This window comes from Nyctibius grandis, chromosome 28, assembly GCF_013368605.1.
Source record: "Nyctibius grandis isolate bNycGra1 chromosome 28, bNycGra1.pri, whole genome shotgun sequence".
Taxonomy (NCBI): domain Eukaryota; kingdom Metazoa; phylum Chordata; class Aves; order Nyctibiiformes; family Nyctibiidae; genus Nyctibius; species Nyctibius grandis.
Window position 1 is genome coordinate 5577220 of NC_090685.1, and position 21552 is coordinate 5598771.

General features: G+C 54.9%; 1 protein-coding gene across 2 annotated transcripts in view; it reads left to right on the forward strand.

Annotated features, from left to right (window-relative positions):
- Window positions 1-21552, forward strand: part of PLCG1 (phospholipase C gamma 1) — a 47059-nt gene that overhangs the window by 1465 nt on the left and 24042 nt on the right. For both annotated transcript variants that reach the window (XM_068419599.1, XM_068419600.1), the window contains exons 2-3: window positions 20477-20629; window positions 21395-21488. In XM_068419599.1, coding sequence (XP_068275700.1) covers window positions 20477-20629; window positions 21395-21488 — 247 coding nt within the window. The remainder of the gene's footprint in view (window positions 1-20476; window positions 20630-21394; window positions 21489-21552) is intronic.

Below are 21552 nucleotides of genomic sequence, written 5' to 3' on the forward strand. Positions count from 1 at the left end.
CAGGCAGATCTGGAAGGAGCCGTGGGCTCTGTTAGCGTCACCAGGACGTGAAGCTCGCCCATACCTTTCCCAAAGTGACCTCTAGGAGCTTTGAGGCAGTGGGAGAGGGAGGAGAGCCTGGCGCCCCGTTGGCCCTGGGTTTAAGTTGTTCTTAAAACAGGGCAAAGCACCCATCTGTTTTGCTGGCGAGGCACTGGTTTCTAGTGTCTAGAGACCACATGGGTCCATGGAGGTCCCCACTGATGTCTACGATGTCTGCTCCTGTGGGCAGACCTACAAACCTGCTGCAGTCCTTGTAAGGCCGGGCCCTGAACTTCAGGGAAATTTAGAGAACTTTAACTTCTGTACCAAAGCTGTGGTGGTAACAATGATGATAATGTCACGGCTGTGAGGACTTCTTGTGCTGTGCAGACAGCCAAGAGCAGATCAATAAAAGCACAGAGCGTGTCCTGGGGACTGAGGTGATCAGATTAAAAAAATAATAAAATCCACAGGTTTCTAGCGAAAGAAAAGCAAGAGCTGGGGAGCACGGGACAGCCAGTTCCCTCGTGTTCATTTAAAGGTCACAGTGTAAAATTACTTGGGGCTCCTCTGCTGTGCCGCAAGCGAGTTGGCCGGCTGGTGGCCATGGGCTCTGGGTTCCCCACGTGTGCCTCCCAACACGTGTGATGTTCCCGCAGCGCGTGAACCCTCCCGAGAGGCAAGATGGGCCATGCTGGAGAGAGAGGACGTTAGCCTGAAGAGCTGCCATATCTCTTCAGCCTCATCTCTCTGATGCCGGATGCTTTCCCCATGGCCTCCTCTCTGCACCCGAGCATCTTACCCTGTCCTCAGTCCCCTCCTCTGGTGTCACCCAGCACCCTGAGCAGCACCCATCCTCTCGCCCCTCTTCCTGCGCAGGGCTGAGAAGTAGAGCTTTGCTTTCACACTTCCTGGACAGAGCGTGGGAGCTCCAGGTGGAAATATCGGCTTGTGTACACAAAGAGTGACTGTGTATCTAGGCAGGCGAGGCAAAGCCACGCGATCAATGGCCAGCAATAGAAGGTTGTTGGCCAGCTTCCCTGTTTTTATCTGGATGTGCTTTCTGGGCGGAAAAAGGATGCCTGGGAAAACCCATGTGCGTGGGTTTTCACTTCACGTGGCAAATGCACTGATGTATTCCCCTCCTGGCTCATCTCCCCCTCGAAGACCAGCCTTTACTGGCACAATGTTCACATGGCCGTCATGGGAACCAGAGGGGGAAGTGATCTGGAGTCAAGGTAACCACTTACAGTGCAGGGTAGTTTTAACCATGAGCAATGACTGACCCAGTTCTCCCCATGAAGATAAGCCATGCTGGTGTGGGGAGCAGGAGGTTGGGGCTGTTAGGAAGACCAGGGTTTACTTTTTGTGGTGGTACTGGTTTGGCCTCAACTCGCAATATGAGTAAAGCCATGAGCAGAGGAGCTGTCAGGAGGTGAAATGTTCCTTCATGTGGAACAGCATCTCTCTGGGGGTCTACAGGTCAAAGGCTGCTGTGTTAATGAATCGGTAATGAATGTTCTTGTGTTTCTTGAGATATGACCACCAGCAAGGAGCTTCAGAACCCCCTGGACACAAGTTAGTTGTCTAAGAGGGAAAGATCCTGGGGTTTTATCCATATCAGAAAACATGAGTATCCACGTGTCCTGGTTTCGTGGGGATAAAATTTATAGAATCACTTTTCTTTTACATTTTGTTTCAGTTTGTGGCCAGCTGTGGGATGGTGATCAAGGCCATTGGCAGTGAAATCCAGGGCAGCTGCCCCAGGCTGGCCACAGGTGTATTCTGTAACGGTAAAGTCAGGTTCACTATAAATGGGAAAGCTGCTGGGGATGGGGGGGTTTCTTTGTTCTGCTTTCCTCTCCCTCTTTCTCCTCCTCCTCTCTTCTCAATGGTTGTGATCCCTGGAGGAACTTGCCACCGCTCTATGGGATGAGTATAACTCTGTGTCTTTTATATTAGTATTGATGTTGGTTTTCTTATTTTATTAATTCAACCCACAAATCTCCCTCCTTTTCCCAATTCCCTTTTCTGGATCAGGGAGGGGACGCTGGGTGATAGAACATCTGGTTACTGTTTAGCCCCAGGTGTGGGTTAAACAGAGACACCATGGTATATCACATATGGAGGTCTCGGACTCAGGGCACGGCTGTGTAGATGGCCATGTCTTGGAGAGGTATCTGTCTCCAAGAACACCCCAGCGTGGAGGGTCTGTGCTCCTTTCTCTGCACCTGGTGGGTTTTGCAGAAATGAGATGTGTATTTGGGCAGTGCTGGGGCACCTGGCTCCGTTACGAACCCTGTTGGGGAGAGCACAGCCCCGGTGGCTGCAGCTCAGGAAGGCCCCTGCTGCGTGGCAGGCAGTGCATGAGGGGACAGAGGGTCAGCTGGCTCGTCTCCAGGTGGCCTCAGGCACATGGGCTAAAGTTACGGTGTGCCGGGAGGAGAGGGCTTCTGGGCACAGTCACAGCTGTTGTTCCTTGGTGTGGTGCTGCTCGTTTCAGAGCTTGGACATTGCTGTGGGTGGTGATGCGGAGCTGCTGCCTGCCCAGGATCTGTGGGTGCTTGTCTGTCAGTACTTCTGGTCTCTCCTGAACACCGGGTGGTTGCAATAGTCAACCGGTGGTTTGCCTTCTCCTTCCTGAAAAGCTACGTTTTGGTGGTGCTTGGCTTTCTGGTGCGTGCTGACCTGGAGCTGGCAGGGGAGCAGAGCCTGAGCAGGCCTCAGGTCACCCCGCCGCTGGAGAGGAGGTCCAGGGAAGCCCCCATCCTCCGTGCCTTCGGTGCCTCAGCAGCGGTGTGCCGTCGGTCTGACAGCATCTCGCTGACCGAACGGGTGTGTGGCTGCCAGCTCCGCTGGCCACGCTGCCCGTGCTCAGAGGTGATGGGGCATCTTTTATTTCAAGTTACTTACTGAAGCGAGAGGGGTCTGACCTGGCCTCGGGAAGGAGCTGTTGGCACGTAGAGACAAAGCCCTTAGTGCTGAACAGCATCTCTTAACAGCGGTGAGATCGGACCCCGGGGGGATGCTGACCGGGGAGTAGCTGGTGTTAGGTGGGTTGGGTGGCACCACCACACATGCCATAGACATTCAGGCAACCAGCCAGCCTGGTTGGCCACCACCAAACTGCCCAGCCTTGCTTTCCTCCTGCCCACGAGCCGGGAGGTGTTGGTGGCAAGAGGAGGGGAGAGCCCTTGCTGGTGTGGCAGTCCTCTTCTTCATCCCCTTGCTTCGTGACCCTCGTGTAGCGCTTTGCGAGTGTAGCGTGGAGTGACCTTGTGTGTTCATTGCTGGCGTGTGTGTCCCCTGCTCCTCCCCTCCATGGGCAGCTCTGGCTCGGCGGCGGGCAGAGCGGGGGCTCCAGCCAGCTGGGCTCCCAGATGGAGAACCTCTCCTGTTGGACAGGACCCGTCTCCTGCTCTTTAAGCTCTTCGGCTCCCTCCCGAGCGCCGTGGCTCTGGCTCAGCTGAGGAGCGGGGAGGAGGGGGCAGCCTGGTCCATGCGGGAAGCCTTTGAGAAGCGATCACCTCCTTCTTCTGTACTTTTTCCAAACTGAAACTGTGCAAAATGCCATCCTGCTTTGGGAAGAAAAAAAGTCTTTTTTTTTTTTTCCAATTAATATTTGTTTTTATCCAGAAGGGTTTCAGCCAGCTCTAATTACCAACGCATCGCTTTCTTGCTAATCAACTCAGCAGAGGGCCTGGCTGTTACGATGGGAAGAGCTTTAATAATTTTCCATTCTTTTTGTTAATCACCCAAAGCAAAGTAGAGCTAATCCCTCGAGTCAGTTGTCTTTTATGCTTGGTTTTTTTTTTTTTTAAACATCCTGTGTTACGTAATTCTTTTTTTTTTTTTATATAAAAGGGTCTTGCATTCATAACTGCACATGCTGGGGGGTTATAGGCCAGCTCTTAATTGATCTGTTTGCCTTGAAACACGTCAGAAAATTCAGAGAGTTTGCTCAGAGAGCGAGCTGAAAATTTGGAGCAGATGTTTGTTTTATAGGGGAGAGAGAGGCAGGGGGGGGGAAAAACCACCTTGAAACCCTGGTTGAGTTTTTGCTTTCAGTGAAATGAGCTCAGTCCCGTGGAGGTGGAGAAAAGTCATCGCCTGTGTAAAAGAAAAGGCAGGAACTGTAAAATATTAATACAAAGCGACTCTGAAGGGCGGCTTGTACTCACTTCACCCTCCCCAGCTACCTGCCTTTTCCATTAGTCCACCGAGGCACAGCATTGTATTTTTTATTTTTATTTAATTTTTATTTAATTTTTTTTTTTTGAGGCCATCTGAATAAGCTGAGGGGCTTGGAGACCTTGAGAAGTCATAAAAGGCTTTCAAGGATAAACTAACTGGAGGGTCAGCTCCTCCGGGAGGTCCCCGCCTGGGCTGCTCCAGCACCCCTTGCCGCAGGCAGGGGCTGGGAGGAGGGGAGCTCTCTCCCGAGGTGCCTCGAGCAGGGAGTTGCAGAAATTGCTGGTGAGGGAAGGTGGGAGTGCGGCTTGTGACCGTCGTAATGGTTAAAGCTTCCCCTGCTGAAGCTCTGCCGTGGGAGTTTCTCGAGCGAAGGTGTTTTTTGTGTCGTTGCCAATCCCCTTCCTGCTTACAAAGAGATTTCTGTTAAACTGGGGAAGGCGAACGAGCTCTGCCCTGCCTTCCCCTCCAAACTGCAACAGCCTCTTTCCCTCGCTTTGCATCCCTTTGTCGTCGCCTTTCTCTTCTCAGTAGCATCTTCCAGGAGGAACAGGTTAGAAGACCCCTACTCATGCAGCAGTAAGACACGTCACAAATTAACTCCTCCCTTGGCATCTCAAAAGCTTCTCTGCAGCCTAGAGAGCAGCTAGAGGTTAGCCAGCTGGGAGACCTGTGCTCCACGGTGGTACCTGCACCCACCTTCTCCATCCCTCTGGCTCCTTCATTTGCCAGTCAGCCACGTGAAAGGTATTGGCTTATGGGTTTTAAACCCACTAATTAAAACGTGCTGGGGAGGTTTTGCGTAGTGTCAGACTGATTGCTTCTCACCTACACCGAGAGCCTGAGAGCTCCAAGTTTTTTGGGGCAGAAGCGATGTGGCTTGGATATCAGGAAAAATTTCTTCACTGAAAGGGTTGTCAAGCACTGGAACAGGCTGCCCAGGGCAGTGGTGGAGCCACCATGCCTGGAGGGATTTAAAAGCTGTGTAGATGTGGTGCTGAGGGACATGGGTTAGTGGTGGGCTTGGCAGTGCTGGGTTAACGGTTGGACTCGATGATCTTAAAGGTCCTTTCCAACCAAAATGATTCTATGATTGGCTTTCTCCTTGCCTGCAGGCAGCCGTGTTGGCTGGACACTGTGTGAGAGGAGAGGAGCATCTGAGTAAGTGGGATCTGAACATGGGGCCTTGCAGAGGAGCACCTCGCGTGCTCGGTGCCGTCACCTCCCATCTCCGGGGGCAGTTTTGTTGGGGGGTTTCACACAGGACTTTTAACGTGCCCCATCTCTGAGCTGAGCCAGCAGACACCCAACCCAGTCTGTAATCTCTTTACTGCTCTTTGTTTCAGCTCCCTTGCCTGCACAGCCGGGGCAATCATTCTTATCGGCGAAGCGTTTGCTGTGCTCCGTTATCTAATCACGCTGGTGTGCACTGCGAACATCCCGCAGACGTGCCGGCTGTTAGCAATACCCATCGCCCGGCCCTGCGCGAGCAGGCGCGTGACCTTCTGCGTATCTTGCAGATTGCAGATGGAGGAGAAGAGGCTTGCCTGCAGTCTCAGCAGGACTTTGGAGGGGAGTCGGTGCTAAAGTCCCCATCCCTGAGCAGTGCTAAGGTCCCTGTCCCCAAGCATTGTATGGGGTGGAGCAGGCTTGACCACCAAGTTGCCTCAGGAGTGCAGCCATCGTTTAATTTTGGTGGTCCTGGGAAACTCTTTGGCTGGGACCTTCCCCTCCAGAGAGCGCTGGGACTGTTGTGTCCCCTGGGAAGTGACCCAAGTGACACCACCCCACCGTGGTGGGCAGCCTTGGCTGGGATGTAATGCTTGCCAACACTTGGGATGGAGCAGGAGCTCTGTGAGTATGAGCCCTCAGTTGAAACAGCCTTGCAGTTTTGGCTACTATCACATGAGCCTCTGCTTGTGCCCTGCCCTGACCAGCTGTAGCAGCTCAGCCCCTGGGTGAAGCTGTGAAGCTGCTGGAAGTGCAGCCCGTTCAATTGTGTGTCCATCTTCTCTATCTCTGCCAAAGTGGGATCCTGCTGGGGTCAGCGTTGCAAATGGTTTGTGCTGAGCATCTTACCCAGGCCGTGAAACTGGCTGGCAGGAGCTGCGAGTCTTCTTCCAGAGCAGCCTGCGATTGCCAGCCCTGCACGGCTGTAGAAATCCAGCAGGACCATGCCGCTGGTGGGCCATAGCTCATGAGGTCCAACAGCAATAGTCTCTGCTTAATGGCAGGTCAACCAAAAGCTGGGCTGGTGGCTTGGGTTCGGAGGTGTGTGACAGTGCTTCTCGGAGCCGGGTGGCCTGGCTGGGGCTGCAGCAAGCCCCTCGTGCTGTGTCCCCGTTCCTGAGCTGTTGCAGGTTCAGTAGGACCTGGTGTAAAGCACATGATGAAGGAGGGGGATGGGGAGCCCAGGAAGAGCTTGCAGCATGTGGTGAGGAGGTGTGGGGCTTCAAGCGCAAAAACTCTGTGCAGCTCTGAGTTTAAACCATTGTCTGAACCTTGTTATCAAAGGAAATGTCTGAAGTCAGTGGAGAAGGCTTTTTTTTCTCTTCTAGTGTGCTCTGAGGTTTAAGGGCATTGGAAATCAGAAATCAGAGGGGCTGAAATTTTGAAGTCCTTACAATGCTTTTGATAAATTCCCCCCCACAACCCCCACTCTTCCCCTTGGCCAAATGAGCTCGGAGAGCAGATGGTGGAAGATGATGCTGAAACAGAGCAACTGGAAGGATACCTCTAGAGAAGGGTAAAAGAAGAAAAGTTTGTGTGTTCAACAGGTACCTGCAGCTGGAGCTCCCCGGCTCGCTCTGTGGTGTGTCTTGCTCCTCTCCTCCCGGGCTTGCGCTGGGCAGGGCCCCATCCTGCTCCATTTGAGCATCTATCCACACTAGGGCCAGACCGGCCAGGGCTGGAAATTGTTGTCACAGAGCGGGGACGTCAAGGAAAGCTGTCACGGCAGGCTGTGCCCCGCGGGGATGCTGCGTAGAGCAGCTGCTTGAGAGTCTCTTTCCTGTTTACTTGCTCCTAGAAGTGCCAGGTGATGTAGCGATTAAAGGACATCCCTCCTGCATGTGCCGGGCGTCCTTCATCCCTCCTTCTCCTCGCCCTCTCTGGGGGGTGGCTCTGCACGTGCAGTCCCCAGCCCCAGATAACGGGGGTGGCTGTGGGTGGGGGCTTGGCCATGTTGGGAGCACAGGATGTCCAAGAGGACTTTAACCCCCTTGGCACCCTGCCCCGTAAGACTGCACCCCATAAATTCGCTTTCCAGGTGGCGGAGAGGTGGCCGGGGTGCTGGCTTGGTTTGTTTGCTGAGTGTTCAGGTGCTGCCTGACATGGTCCTTCTCAGCGTGAGCGAAGGGCAAGGCTCTTGTGCTCCTGGGCTGCATCGGAGCAGAAGCAGAGAGCCTGCTGCCTCGTCTCTGCGAGCTGCCATGCTCGGGGACCTCTGCCAGCCTGTCCCACAAGTGTCACTCATCAGTCTCTGGTTCCTCTGGCCAGGATCCCAGGGTACTTTGGATACCTCCCCCTCTCCTTGGAGCCTGCAGTCCTTGTCCTGCTCATCCTTGCCAGTTCACAGCCCTCCTCAACTTCAGAGGACCAAAAATCTCTCCCGGGTCCCAGAGGAGACCCCGAGTGGTGCCGGGCTCCCCAGGCTTGTTGGGCAGTGGGGAGGTGGCTCTGCTGGGGCACAACTTGGCTCTACGTCCCAGCAAAGCAACAGAAACTGATTTATCTTTTTTTTTTTTTTCTTCCTTTTTTGCCCCCCTTCAATGTCTCATATGTCATTTAATGCCTTGTGTCAGCCTGTTCTCAAGGTCTTGCTGCTGGTTGGAGTATGGTCCCTCAGGTTCTGGGGCATGTTATGAAAAGGCCTAGAGATGAAGGCGTGAAATTTTTGAGCGTTGGCACATCAGGTTTGGTGCGAACCATGGAGCAGGTCGGTGTGCAAGCAGGAGGTAGTGTCCAGTTCTGGAGACCAAATAAATCCCAGATGAGGTCATTAAGAAAAAAACAAACCCAAATGGTAGAGGAGCCTGGTGTGAAGACCATCACCGAGAGCTGCTGCTTCTCCCAGGTAAACTGAAAATAATGTCTCCTGCTAGGCTGGTGTGTGTCTTAGGTGTTATCTGCTCAGTGCCTGGAGATCTTTGGTTGGATGGTGCTGTAAGAAGATGCCATTGACTGGTTATCAACCATACTTTTGCCTTGGTGATGAAAGGTGAAGCCAGCACCATCGGTGGTCCCGTCATGGTTAGTGCAGACAGAGCAAAACTGGTGAAAAGGAAGAGGAGAGTCATTGTTTCCATTTTTAACCACTTTGGGACAGAGCAGGTTTGATTTCACCAGCAGCAGCTCTGGTAACTCTTCCTCTTTCTCTGGTTCACGGCATGGTGGGTGGAAGGGACTCGCATGGAGAGTCCGAGGAGGAGGAGATGACACGAGGAGGTGACTCAGCTACTCCCTGCATTATTGGTGGAGATGGTACAGCCCTCTGGGGCCTCTCCTGCAGATAATGGCACACAGGGAGATCTAGGGAGGGCACACATCTGGAAATCACATCTGTGCTTTAGCGAATACTCAGTCCTTCCTGTCTCAAAACAGCTTTTGAGTTCAGCATGGTGGGGGAAGAGGTCAGGTTGTTGTAGTGACCTCAAATGGCTCAGCAGGAGGTGGAATCTTCATCCTATTCTTCTCTTCCCGGTGTTACCCTGATCCTGAAGAGCTCAGGCCCTGGTAGGGACAGGAACGAGCCATCTCCCTGCTGCCCACTGAACGTCGGGACCAGCGGTCAGCTTTGCTGTTAAATCGCTGTCACGGAAACTGGATTGTGTCAACTAGTGGGATGGATGGAAACTGAGTCACGGCATCTGAACGTCACTGGCGTTTGCTGGCAGTGTGACAAATCTTTTCTGTCCTTCAGTTTTCACTCCTCCCCTTTGTGCCCTGTCCTGGGGACAGTGTTTGCTCACTCTTGTCTCCGTTTGCTTTGTGGTGGGGCATGACTCCCCAGAAAGAGTCAAGAAGGCACCTGTGTTGGGTGCAAAAATCCCCAAAGAGCTCCAAGGAGAGCTTGCTGCTGTTGGACACCCAGGTCCCCAGATCCACCTCTGCCAAGGCTTCATCATTGGCCCTGTCAAGCTCCCGGCTGTCAGGCTGTGAGCTGTTGAGCTGGGCCTTTGACTGCCTTGTGCGCTCAGGAACTGCTGCATTGCCATGTCTGCCCTTTGTCTGCTCAGTCCCCTCCCCTTCCCCTCCCAGACAGTGCTGGCAGTGGGTAGGAGTCCTCCAGGTTGAGAGTCTGGGGACATCAGTGACCCTGTAAGCTCAAGGAGAGGGATGCAGGGATGTTGCACAGAAGTGCTCCCTGTTGGGCCCTTTGATGGAAGACACCTGTGCAGGGAGCAACTTTCTTGAGCATCTCGCCCTGTTCCGTGCCAAGATGAGGTGCTGTATCGGGTGCCCCTGTCGATCTGTCCCTGCCCTCTGCAGAACCTCTCACATCTCCTTACCGTTGTGTGTCCGCCCGGGAGGGAGGGAGAGCAGGAGAGGCAGGCTGGTGGAGCTGTGCTCGCAGATCTTCAGCTTCCCCCATCCTCCCTCGCTTTTGTTATGCTCCTGTAAGGTCATTAGATTTCTCTCCCAGGCAGGGCTGAGGGGGATGGAGCCCTCGGTGCCATGCAGGAAGAAGGTCACCTTGGGGGTGGCTTATGGAGCCATCCCTAGACAGACCGTCTGTCCAGAAGGACTGGTGCGAAGCTTCCCCTTTCCATTTGAGTCAGTGGAAGCTTGTGCCTCTCAAACAGGCCAGGATGATGACTGAAGGGTGGCTCTGCAGGGTGCCACCGGCCTTATTTCATCTGGGGAAGGGACACGGACTTCTTCAGAGCAGTGTCCAAGCGACCAAAAACTGGGACTTACCCTACCTGGAGTAGCTCTGATTGTATTTGGGGTGGAAACGTGTTCCCATGTCCTGCATGGTGAAGGTGCAACTAGTCCAGTACTCTCATGGGTGCCAGCCTTGTGCGTGGGAGTGGATACGACCGGCAGCCCTGGATGCCCAGCACAGTCCAGAAATCCCGGTACAAAGCCCCATGACTCCATGCAGGCAAAATTTCCATGGAGGAGAAGAAGGAGGCCCGAAGCATCCCAGGAAGGGGATTACTGGGGCCCTCACCTGGTGTTTGCCATCTCCTGGAGCTCCCCACCGCTGCCCTCGCAGGGCTGTGCTGGAGGGACAGGGTTGCTGGTGTCCAGCAAGGGGGAAGGTTGTGCTTCCCAGACCCAGCACTGAGCCGGGTGAATTCTGCACCGTGAACTGTGACTCTGCTTTCATACTTTGTAGACTATTTGTGTTGCTCGGGGTTCACCAGTCCTCATAGTGGCTGTCCTAAAATTGGGTGCCTGTACCCTGCTGTGGACCTCTAAGAGAGACCCCAAACTGCAAAGTGTTGGGTGGTGGGAGGGTATCTGGGGGGGAGATACCAAATGGGCTCCCCTCTTCTGTGCTCTTCCCAAGCTGTTCCCCGCTGGCCACCCCAGCGATGAGGTATGGGCCAGATGTTCTCTCTCCAGTAGTCATGGAAGAGATGTGACTCCTAAGAAGTTTCTTCCCACCTACCTTGTACGCTTGTGTGGGGTTGGACTGAAGTGCCCATCCCTCCTTGGACTGCAAAGGAAGCCCCGGTGACCAGCTTGTATGGGATGTTCCGTCTCCAGTGACATGGGAGAAAGCTTGGGGGAGACTGGGAGAGGCAGCAGGAGGGTAGTGTCCCCTGCGAGAAGTTCATCTGCTTGGGGCGGAGAGCCTGGCTGTGGCACTGGGGCAACAGTTGCTTGTTGCATCCAGCAAGCCCCACCATGGGCCCTGCAAACACCCCTGCCAAGGCTGTGCTGGCAGTGAAGAGAGAAGAGACAGTCCCCTGTGGAGGTGTTCCCTCCACACCTGCTAATTAACTGCTGGCCATTAGCTGGCATTAGGGCAGGATGCACTGGGCGATGTCTTCTACCCCCATTTCTCCCAAGCCTCCCTTCTCGGTGGTGATGGACACGGTGGCAGCGCTGGCAGGGAGGTGGCTCAGGCCAGCTGGGGCTGAGCATGAAGTTGTCCCTGGGAGGCTGAGACCAGCAGAGTGGAAACTGCCACCCTTTACATCCCCGGTCTGTGCTGGGCTGCGGGCAGAGGCTGTGAGATAGCAGCATCCTGCTCTGCTCGCTTGGGGGATCAACTTTGGGTTTTTAACTCGTATTTTCTTGCAGCTGAGAGTAAGCAGGAGAGATGTGCTGATCATACAGGATAGGCAGCTGCCAGCCCACAGCTCTGCTTCTAGCAGCGGGGAGGATGTTCATGAGCTCTTGAAGGCCACCTGTGTGAGGCTAAAGCTGGTGGAGCAGCAAGGTCTGGGACAGCCTGGGGAGAGGTCGCCAGTGCCATGTAGGAGCAGGGTGATGTCTGGGCAGGATCTTTGCCTCCCTGCTCCAGCCCGTACCATGGGTGCGTGGGATGGAGGAGGGATGGGCAGTTCCTCACACCCTCTCCTACGACCCGCAGAGTGATGCAGCTGCCTAGCTGCATTTCCTAATCTCCCTGCACATCTCCTCTAGTTTCCTCTGCAGTTGATAAGGATTTTGGGGGGGACAGGGGAGGGAGGAACCGGAGCTCAGAAGCCACAGGACACATGGCCCTGGGGCACAGCGGAGGCAGCAGCAGCGCAGACAGGAAGCCCCGGTGCCCGCATCCCTGTGTGCCCTGCGGGGGCTGCCTGGCGTGCGCTGCTGCTGCCTGGGCAGAGGTGCTCCCCCCTGCAGTGCTGCGTCCAGCTCTGGGACCCCCAACAGCAGAAGGACATGGAGCTGCTGGAGCGAGTCCAGAGGAGACCGCGAAGATGATCCAAGGGCTGGAGCACCTCTGCCATGGAGACAGGCTGAGAGAGCTGGGGCTGTTCAGCCTGGAGAAGAGAAGGCTCCGGGGAGACCTCCTAGCACCTTCCAGTACCTGAAGGGCCTACAGGAAAGCTGGAGAGGGGCTTTTTACAAGGACATGGGGTGATAGGATGAGAGGTAGGAGTTTTAAACTGAAAGAGGGGAGATTTAAATGAGATATTAGGAAGAAATTCTTTCCTGTGAGGGTGGTGAGAGCCTGGCCCAGGTTGCCCAGAGAAGCTGTGGCTGCCCCCTCCCTGGCAGTGCTCAAGGCCAGGTTGGATGGGGCTTGGAGCAACCTGGTCTGGTGGAAGGTGTCTCTGCCTGTGGCAGGGGGTTGGAACAAGATGGTCTTTAAGGTCCCTTCCAACCCAAACCCTTCTGTGATTCTCCTGAGGCAGGAGAAGGACCTGCATGTTGCGGCAATGCGCTGTGGGACCCAACGGCCACCTGAGCACCAGGGTGGCTGTGTCCCTCCCTGGGACAGTGGTGGGGGTGAGAGCGCTTTTTACAGGGGTTTTGGTGCCTCGCTAAAAGGGCAGTGTGGCCATTTTTAGTTCATAGAGGATGAGGGATTCGCTGGGGCCCAGGGCGCTGCTGGTGTGGTGTTTGTGTTGGCCCCCGTGGATGCCTCAGCCGTGCCTCCTGCCCTCTGAAAAAGCAGTAAGGTCGAATTAGAGGCCTCAGCTGGTTTCTTGTTGTGCTGTCTGGATAAGCCATCTGTTAATGGCATGGGATTGTCCTTCAGAAACCTGATAGCTGATGGCTGGCGCGGCCGGGAGGAGGGTGCAGTAACCCCATCGCTGTGTCTCCGTGCAGAGACATCTAACTCACCATTAACAGTCTGCCTCTGTCTCCTCTGTTAAGGGAGGCTTGTGGGGTTGAGCAGTTGAGCTATCATCGTTCTGAAAACCTGTACTGATGAGAGACGTGCGGCTCTTCCCTCTGAACTGTGTTTCTGATGGGTTGGGGTTACTCTTAGCGTTCGTTATGGTGCGATGTGCGTTTTGTAAGAGCCACCTTTGTTTTTGCGGTCCAGCCAAGTTCAAGCTCAGGTAGTTCCTGCCTGCCCGATTCCTTGGTGGACATGGGGATGGGTCCGTGCGGGGAGCAAAGCTGGGCTGGCCCGGAGCTTTGCAGGCAAAAGGGGCTTGATAAACAGCGAAGGGCAGGCGAGGGGACTGCAGGCTGCGAGGTGCTGAGGGCTCTGGCCCCCGTCCAGCAAAGCACTTAGCGTGCGCTTGACTGGTCCCCTGAAGTCACGGGGGATTTTTGGTTGGGTTTTTTTTTTGATGAGCGGTGTTCGGTTGCAGGCAGCAAATCCGCAGCGTTGAGCGGGTGCAGAGCAGCCCTGGGCTGGGCGATAAACCAGGTGGTGAACCCCGGCACGAGCAGGTTGGCTGCAGTCCTCCTCCAGCCTCCTGCAGCTCTTGGTACCTGGTGTTGGCCTGGATGTCCATTTCGGGGGGCTGTCACTGAAATGTTAAGCAGGAGATGGCACTACTTCATTCTCCATGCTGTTGCATAATAGATTTCTCTTATTTTTACCCGCATGCACATATGAGTCGTGTCTTTTTTTCCCCTCTTTCTCCCTCAGCAGCCTTTCCTTGGGGTCTGACCACCCAGTGCCCCTTCCAGTGACGGGGAGCCTAGGGACAACCATGGGGTTGTGCTCGGTGGGATCCACAATGTTACAAAGCAGGAAAACTTTTTTTTTCCCAAAAAACCTCTTTTTCTTTGCCAGAGTTGCCTGGAGGCTTTTCTGCTGCCCCGGGGCAGGATCAGTCTGTGTCAGCCAGCTGAGGTCAAGCTGGGCTGGCAGTGACCATGTGGCTGTCACTGCACTGTTTGTCCCCAGGGAGACACACTGCACCGAGCCATGCTCATCGAGGGGGTGGGTGCTTTCTTGGAGGCTGTCCCTGATAAATCCATCCTGGAAGGTAATCTGGGCTAAACCCTCTTTTTGTCAGCTTTTTCTTTTTTTTTTTTTTATTTAGTCAGTTTTACAGCTTTCCTGGACTCTTCTGGAGGTGGAGATTTTGCAACCCTTGGAGCCGGTTCCAGGGCGTCCTTATCCTTAGACCTTACAACACCCTATCCATCAGCGGTTAAATGAGGCTTGGAGACAGTTTCGGTTTTAAATGACTTGAAGGGTGGATCTGGTTTTCATGTAACCAGAGAGTAATTTGGTGGGTTTTTTTCTTAAATGGTGCAGGGGGTGGATCTGGGGTCAGCTTTCTGATGCAACCCGCTCCTGCTGAAGGGAAGGCTCTTTGCCCAGAAATGTGACCATGTCCTTCATTTTAAGTGCTGGAGGCAAGCGGAGGGCCAGGCCTTTGTGCTGGTGGGAGGCTGGGGGGATGCTTGGGAGGCTGTCAAGAGCACAACCTATTTGCATGGCCATGGCATGGCTCAGCGTGCAACATGGAACCATGTGAGGAGTTCAGAGCATCTCCGGGCTGGATGGGCTTTGCTGCCTCCTTCCCAGAGCCTCTCCTGGCTGCTGCCTGAACGCCTGCCTGGAAGGGCTGGAGGATGACCAGCATGCTCCAGGCTTCCCATCTCATCCACTGCTCATCTGTCCCTGCTTGCTGCTGGTCCCTGCTCTGAGACATCTCAGCCCTGCCATTCCAGCAGAGAGCTTCCCTCTACCTCTGCCATCACTGTGGCACCAAGTTCTTCCTCCTCTTGCCACCGTCCACGTGGGATGAAGACAAGTTCCTACCTTCTGCAGTGACTGCTGCCTTCCACAGCATGCTGTGGGAGAGGGTGGCTTGGGGAGGACGAGCTGTGGCTCACCTTGGTGACAGGGTGCTTATTTTTGAAGGGTTCATCCTGGATTACCTGCCACTTGTTCCTCTGCCCAGGCATGTATGTGACCAGCGGTGCTGGGACCCCACCAGAAGCTCACCTCCTGGTCTTTGGCCGCATCCCTGGTAGGTCTTTCCCAGCAAGGATCCAAGGTGCAGACCCATGGTGGGGCACTGTCCCGGAGCCCACGCCAGCCCTCGCCTGGGGAGCTCACTGGTGCTGTGGGTGTTGGGGCGGTGCTTAGCCGTCATCTCCAGTATGTTTTCTGCAGTTCTCCCTTCATTGCACTCATGGAGAACCTCTGCTGTGCTTCCAGCTCGCCTCCACTCGTCTGCCCTCTCCTTTTTAATTTCCACTCCCTGCTCAAGGCTGGCTGCCAGGTTCCCCTGCCTGCCCTGGGGGGGTCTGGGCTCCCCCCACAACCCTCCCTGCAGGTTTGCAAAGCTGCTGAGCTCTGCTCCAGTAAATGCAGGCGCTGGCGGGCAGATCCGAGTGCGTGGGGTTGGCAGCCAGCAGCGCTTGCTGCAGCGACCACGGTGGGAGCAGCCGGGGGGGGATCAAAAGACAAAGGTGGCCCACGAAGGAGGGCAGGGAGGCTGTTGAGGGCTCTGGGTTTCCTGTTTACCGGCAAGAGGGCGGCTGGGGCGTGCGGAGACGGCGGTGTGTGACTTGGGGCTCTTGCACGCCGCAGTGGAAAGAGTTACGGGGTGGAGTTTGGTTTGTTGTCTGGAATAATGTGCCTGTCCATGGCCGTGGTGGGGACAGGCGGGAGGACGGGGAGAGTGGCAGCCAGAGGGGTGGGAGAGAGGAGTCAGTGGGCAAGGGGAGATGGGGCTTGTAGGCTCTACCATCACTGCCTGCAGGCCCGCCAGCTTGCCCGCAGCCTTTCTGCGGTAGCCAAGCTGAGCTCAGGCTGCCAAACCCCCCCGGAGCAGGTTTTGCACCACTCAGCTCTGCGCTCCGGTGAGCGCTGTGCAAAGCTGGGCTTACCCCCGGGGGCTGCAGCAGCTCGCGGAGCTGATGGGAGCAAAGTCAGCGAGAGAAAACCCCAGCGAGACCTGGGGGAGGTCTTCATCTCTCCTTCCCCTGTGCACAGCGGCTCCCGGCCCTGCGCTGGCAGAGGGGTGCTGGGGGGAGGACCTGGGGTGGGACGGAGACAGGGGCCGGTGCAGAGGAGCAGTGTTTTGGGATGGTGGCATTTGTGCTCGCCGTGTGTCCCGCAGACTGTCATTTCCTTCCACGCTGCAAGTGGCCGGGAAGGCGTTCGAGTCAGTAGGCAGCGGGGTTCGAGGGGCTGATCCTGCTCTGCGGCAAGAGGAGGACTGCACAAACCAAGCCCTCAACCGCCTTCTCCCCGGCACACGCAGGCATGTTTGGGAGGGTGAGAGAGGTGAGCAAGCAGCTGCAAGCACGCGTGGGCTGGAGGCTTTTATCCCGCTCCCTCCGGCTCCTCGCAGAGGCTGCCCTTCGCCCTAGGAATTCCCTGCGTGCTTCTGGCTCTGATGATAAGCTCCTGGCTGGCTCCAGGGCTCTCTCTGTGGCGGGGATGGTAGGTATGCAGTTTGTAACCATAGCTCTGTCTTGCCACACGCTCAAGCCAGCAACGTGCGCTGGCAGCCCAGAAAGCCAACCGTGTCCTGGGCTGCATCCCCAGCAGCGTGGCCAGCAGGGCGAGGGAGGGGATTCTGCCCCTCTGCTCCGCTCTCGGGAGACCCCCCTGCAGTGCTGCGTCCAGCTCTGGGGCCCCCAACAGAAGAAGGACACGGAGCTGTTGGAGCGAGTCCAGAGGAGGCCACGGAGATGCTCAGAGGGCTGGAGCCCCTCTGCTCTGGAGACAGGCTGAGAGAGTTGGGGCTGCTCAGCCTGGAGAAGAGAAGGCTCTGGGGAGACCTTCTAGCACCTTCCAGTGCCTGAAGGGGCTACAGGAAAGCTGGAGAGGGGCTTTTTACAAGGACATGGGGTGATAGGATGAGAGGTAGGAGTTTTAAACTGAAAGAGGGGAGATTTAGATGAGATATTAGGAAGAAATTCTTTGCTGTGAGGGTGGTGAGACAGTGGCCCAGGTTGCCCAGAGAAGCTGTGGCTGCCCCCTCCCTGGCAGTGCTCAAGGCCAGGTTGGATGGGGCTTAGAGCGACCTGGTCTGGTGGAAGGTGTCCCTGCCTGTGGCAGGGGGGTTGGAACTAGATGGTCTTTAAGGTCCCTTCCAACCCAAACCGTTCTATGATTCTATGACTTACTAACCCACCATGGCTCTGTGCAGCGAGAGGTGAGTGCAGGGCATGGTTAGCATGCTGTGGAATCCCGAAGTGGAGATGAGGTTCTTGCAGCGTGATGCAAAGGAAGGCCATTAATATCTTGATATCTTCCTTCCATAGTTATATCCTGGTAAACTGCCATGAAAACCCAGCTGCCAGTTCTTTCTCCCTGCGTTGGTCAAGCCCTGCATCCTTCAAAGACAGGATTAGTCTTCAGCCCTACTGTGCATGTCCTGGACGCAAAGTCCTTCACTGGGATACGGTTTTTAAGGGCTGAAATAACATGCTGTGTCACTAAGGATGTGAGCACTTGGGCAGTTTATGGCAGGGCACGCTGATGTTTGAACTTCCAGCCAGCTCATTTCCAAAGGGTAGGTGATGCCTTCAAAACTCACACCCTTGCTTATTTTAGGGAGCTTGTCTGTCCTCCCTTTGCAGCCCCAAGGAACTGGATCTTTCTGTGCTATTACCCCCCATTGATGAGCTTTGGAGGGTTATTGCAGTGCTCAGTCCAGATACGTTCTGTGTCAGGCAGTAAGCGGGCTGCCACCATCTCCAGATGCACACCTGTGGTGCTGCACGGTGTGTCCTGCCAAGGGAGGATCCCATGGTCCTCGTGTAGGGTTTATGAGTGTCCCCAAGGTCAAGCCCTGTGTCTGGCCCGCCGTGGTGTTCGTTTGGAGTGAGCGTCATCCCGCAGTGCAGTTCAGTGCTGCCGGCAGCTGCTGTGGGTGATGAGCCGGTCGCGCTTCTGTCTAGTTTTAAACTGCAGTGAATTGAAATGAAAGGTGAGTCGATCCACAGTGAGTGCGGTAAGTGGAGTTTAATGGGGATGAATTACATGCTAGGTTTGCAGTAATCTCCGTCCTGCATTGCTCAGAAGCATCATCTGCTTTGGAAACGTGACTCAGAAATGTTATTTGATTCCCCCGAGCATTTAAGAAACTATTTTTCCAGGAAGCAAAGATTGTTGGGTTTGGGGATTTTTTTTTTTTTTTCTTGTTGCTGTTGTTGTTTTCTCTTTGTTTTATGGCAATGAGAGTCCTTTCCCAGAACTTCCCCCGGGGAGGGAGGCTGCAAGATGCTCCCTTACCAGCATCTCTTCAGCTCCTTCTCCTTGCTTGGCATTTAATGCTCCAGCATGCTCACAGCTGCCCTGTGCAGAGCAGCACAGCTCCGAGGAGGCTGGTTGGAGTTAGCTGCTCCTCTTCTCCATGAGCCACAGCTGAAGGTGCCGGGATGATGTAGCTGCACCATGGGATTCACCACCCACACGTGCAGCCAGGCAGGTTTGCCTCCTGGCCAGCCCCACGCCTGGATTTGCCCTGCCATTCGCTGCCAGGACCTGCTTGGGTCACCTCTCACCACCCTGTGCTGTCCCTTATGGTCACACTGCTGCCTTATGCTTGGTCACCTTTGGGTTGGCCCACTGGGGCCAGCTGCTGAGGTATGACACCAGCCCTATACCCTAAGGAGTATCCTCAGAACGATGCTGTCCCCGTGTCCCAGAAGCCTGATGTGATGGTGGTGCTGCCTGCCATGCACTAGCCATCATCTGGTGGGCACCGTCTGGGGGTTTCATTTGACCATGGCTTGGTTGCTTGCAGTTCATCTTGCCCTCTTCAGCCGTTCCCTGGAGGAAGCATGTTGACATTATGGATGTGCATGAGGATAATAAACTTTTACGTGTACGGTACAAAACTGTGAGCAGTGGGAGCCCTGAGCTGTTATTGCACCTCCCTCAGCTCTAGTTCTGACCAGCATCTTGCATATGTTTAGGTTGTTGATACCAGACCTCCCTGGTGGTGTCTGTAATTCAAATAATCTCTGGAGATTGGGCTGTTTTCACTCTCTCTCTAGTGTTTTCTCTCTGGAAGGTGTTTGGCAGTGAGGTGGGGAGGGGGATTCTGCCTGGGAGCACAGGGAAGTCATTGCAGTTGAATCTGCTCCAGAGCTGTGGCAGATCCACCACAGCTGGATCTCCAGAGGTTGGACTTGGTTGATCCTTGCAGTGTACTTTCTTTGGTGGCTTTCTGAACGCCACCCAGAGAGGATAAACATTTCATCCCTCTTTGGATAGGGAAGGACAGAGTTTTCATGGTGAAGATGGTGCGTGTATGAAGACAGGGACTGCCCTGGGCAACCTGGTAGAGCTCGGAGCTGGGAGGATGCTAATGGGGTAGGGGGGAGATGCCAGACAATGCAGACATAATTTAGGGTGAAAGCAGGGAGGGGGGGAGGCAGGGGCACCAACAAGTCATTTAAACCAAGAATCAACTCAAGTTTCAGTATCTAACTTGAATTTGGAGAGGAGTGGATCTTAAATCTATGGTGTTCGTAAAATGTGGTAGCTGCAAACAGGATTTCATCCAGCTGGACAGGAGGCTGCGCCCTCAGAGGATTCACTGCTGCAGAAAAGCTTTCTTTTTTTAAAAAAAAAAGTTGCTGTATTGAAAGACAAAGTGCAGTTTGCAGATGTATGTTGCGTAGAGGAAGAGGAAAGCATGAAGTGAGAAGCTAAAGGGCAAAGGAGCTTGTGGTAGCGCTGCCCTCTGCTCATCGTGCCTGGGGATCGCCATGGGTGAGACATCCAACCCTTCTTGGGGGTCACAGATAAATAGGGGGGTGGTGGCTGGGGAGGCTTCCTAGGGAACCGGTAAGAAGGGGCAGTACTTCCAGGCTTGTGTGCATTCACAACCACGTGCGCGCGGCGAGAGGTGTGCAAGATAAGTGATAAGATCTCTGTGCTGCTTTGAAAGGTTGAGGAGCAAGCTGGGGCTCTTGAAGGGCTTGTCAAAGGTCAGAAGTGCAGGCAACTTCTCTGGGAGGACCTGGGCACCTGTGGCTGTGCTGAGAACCAGCCTGGGGATGCTGTGCTAGAGCTCTGGGTGCCTCTTCAGCCCGTGCCATCATCGGTGGCAGGAGAGGACTGGGAGGCTGCCATGATGGTCACTTGTTGCCTGAATGCAGTGAGTCCCTCCTCAAGGCACCATCCCCAGCACCTGCCCACTGCCCTCAGATGTCTGGCAGCTCTCTGCCTGGGCTGGGGCAGCCGTCCTGTCCTTGCTTTCCAGCATAGCCAGGGAAACACGGTTTGCTGTTCAGAGCCTGGTACCCCAGTGCCATAGGTGTGCCTGGGTCTGCCATCACGTAATGGGTGGTAATCTAGCTCTTCAGATGACTAAGACCACTGTATCTACGCCCTTCCTTCTCCTCCATCTTCATGGGAATTTCAAGCTATTCACTGAACTCCCCTTTTGTTTTCTCTTTTTCTTAGTGGATATTCGTGAAATCAAAGAAATTCGTCCAGGAAAAAACTCACGTGATTTTGACCGGTACCAGGAGGATCCATGTTTCCGACTGGACCAGTCTCACTGCTTTGTTGTCCTCTATGGCCCAGAATTCCGGCTGAAGACCCTCAGCTTGCAAGGTAAAGCACTCGTGACCCCGGGGCTGTGCCAGGGCAGGGTTGGGCAGGCACCTCATCACCACAGGACCCAACCCTCCGATGCATCCTTGCACGAGGGAGCTGGAACATATCCCTGGGCAGATGCTCTTTTCACTGCACCAAGGAGGTGTCTTTGGGAGAAGGTGACACCGGTTCCCTGAAGGGTACACATTCAACCCCTAGTTAAGTCAGTTCATTTGCCTGGTAAACCCAAAAGTCGGGTGAACTGAAGCCCCTAGTTCAAGTGTGTGCTTGATGAGCGCTGATGGAGGCAGTGACGCTGACTCTCTAATGTCCATGGCAGATCTGCCTTCTGGCTAGTGCTGTTGGACACGGGGACAGAGACAGCACTTCTGCCCTCAGCAAGGATGGAGCTGCTGGCAGGGACGTTATGGAGGAGCTGGCACACATTCCCAAGCGGGTGCTGGCCTGTCACCCAGGCCAGCCAGAGCATCACTGCCTGGGGACAAAGATGACCACCGCCAGCTCTCGGGAACTGAAGGGAGGAGAGAGCGTGACATGCAGGGACAAGGGGTCCGGCCAGCCACGTACATCTCGCAGGAGGGGAGCAGGAGCTCGGGAGGGAGAGGAGCCGGCCAGAGCCTCTGCACGGCAGGGAGCTGTTATCAGAAAGGGGATGAGGGAAGGAACAGGGGATATGAGATGCTGGGGATAGTCCCGAGAGGTCTGGGTTGGTGATCAGCTTCTACGTCCCTTTCTTTCCTCTCTCCTGTGCACTTCCCACAGCCACTTCCGAGGACGAGGTCAATATGTGGATCAAGGGGCTGAACTGGCTGGTGGCAGACACTCTGAGGGCTGCCACCCCCCTGCAGATTGAAAGGTGAGGAACTTGTCCTTATCCTGCACTTGTTTTCTTTTTTTTTTTTTTCCCTTTTCTGTCGTTT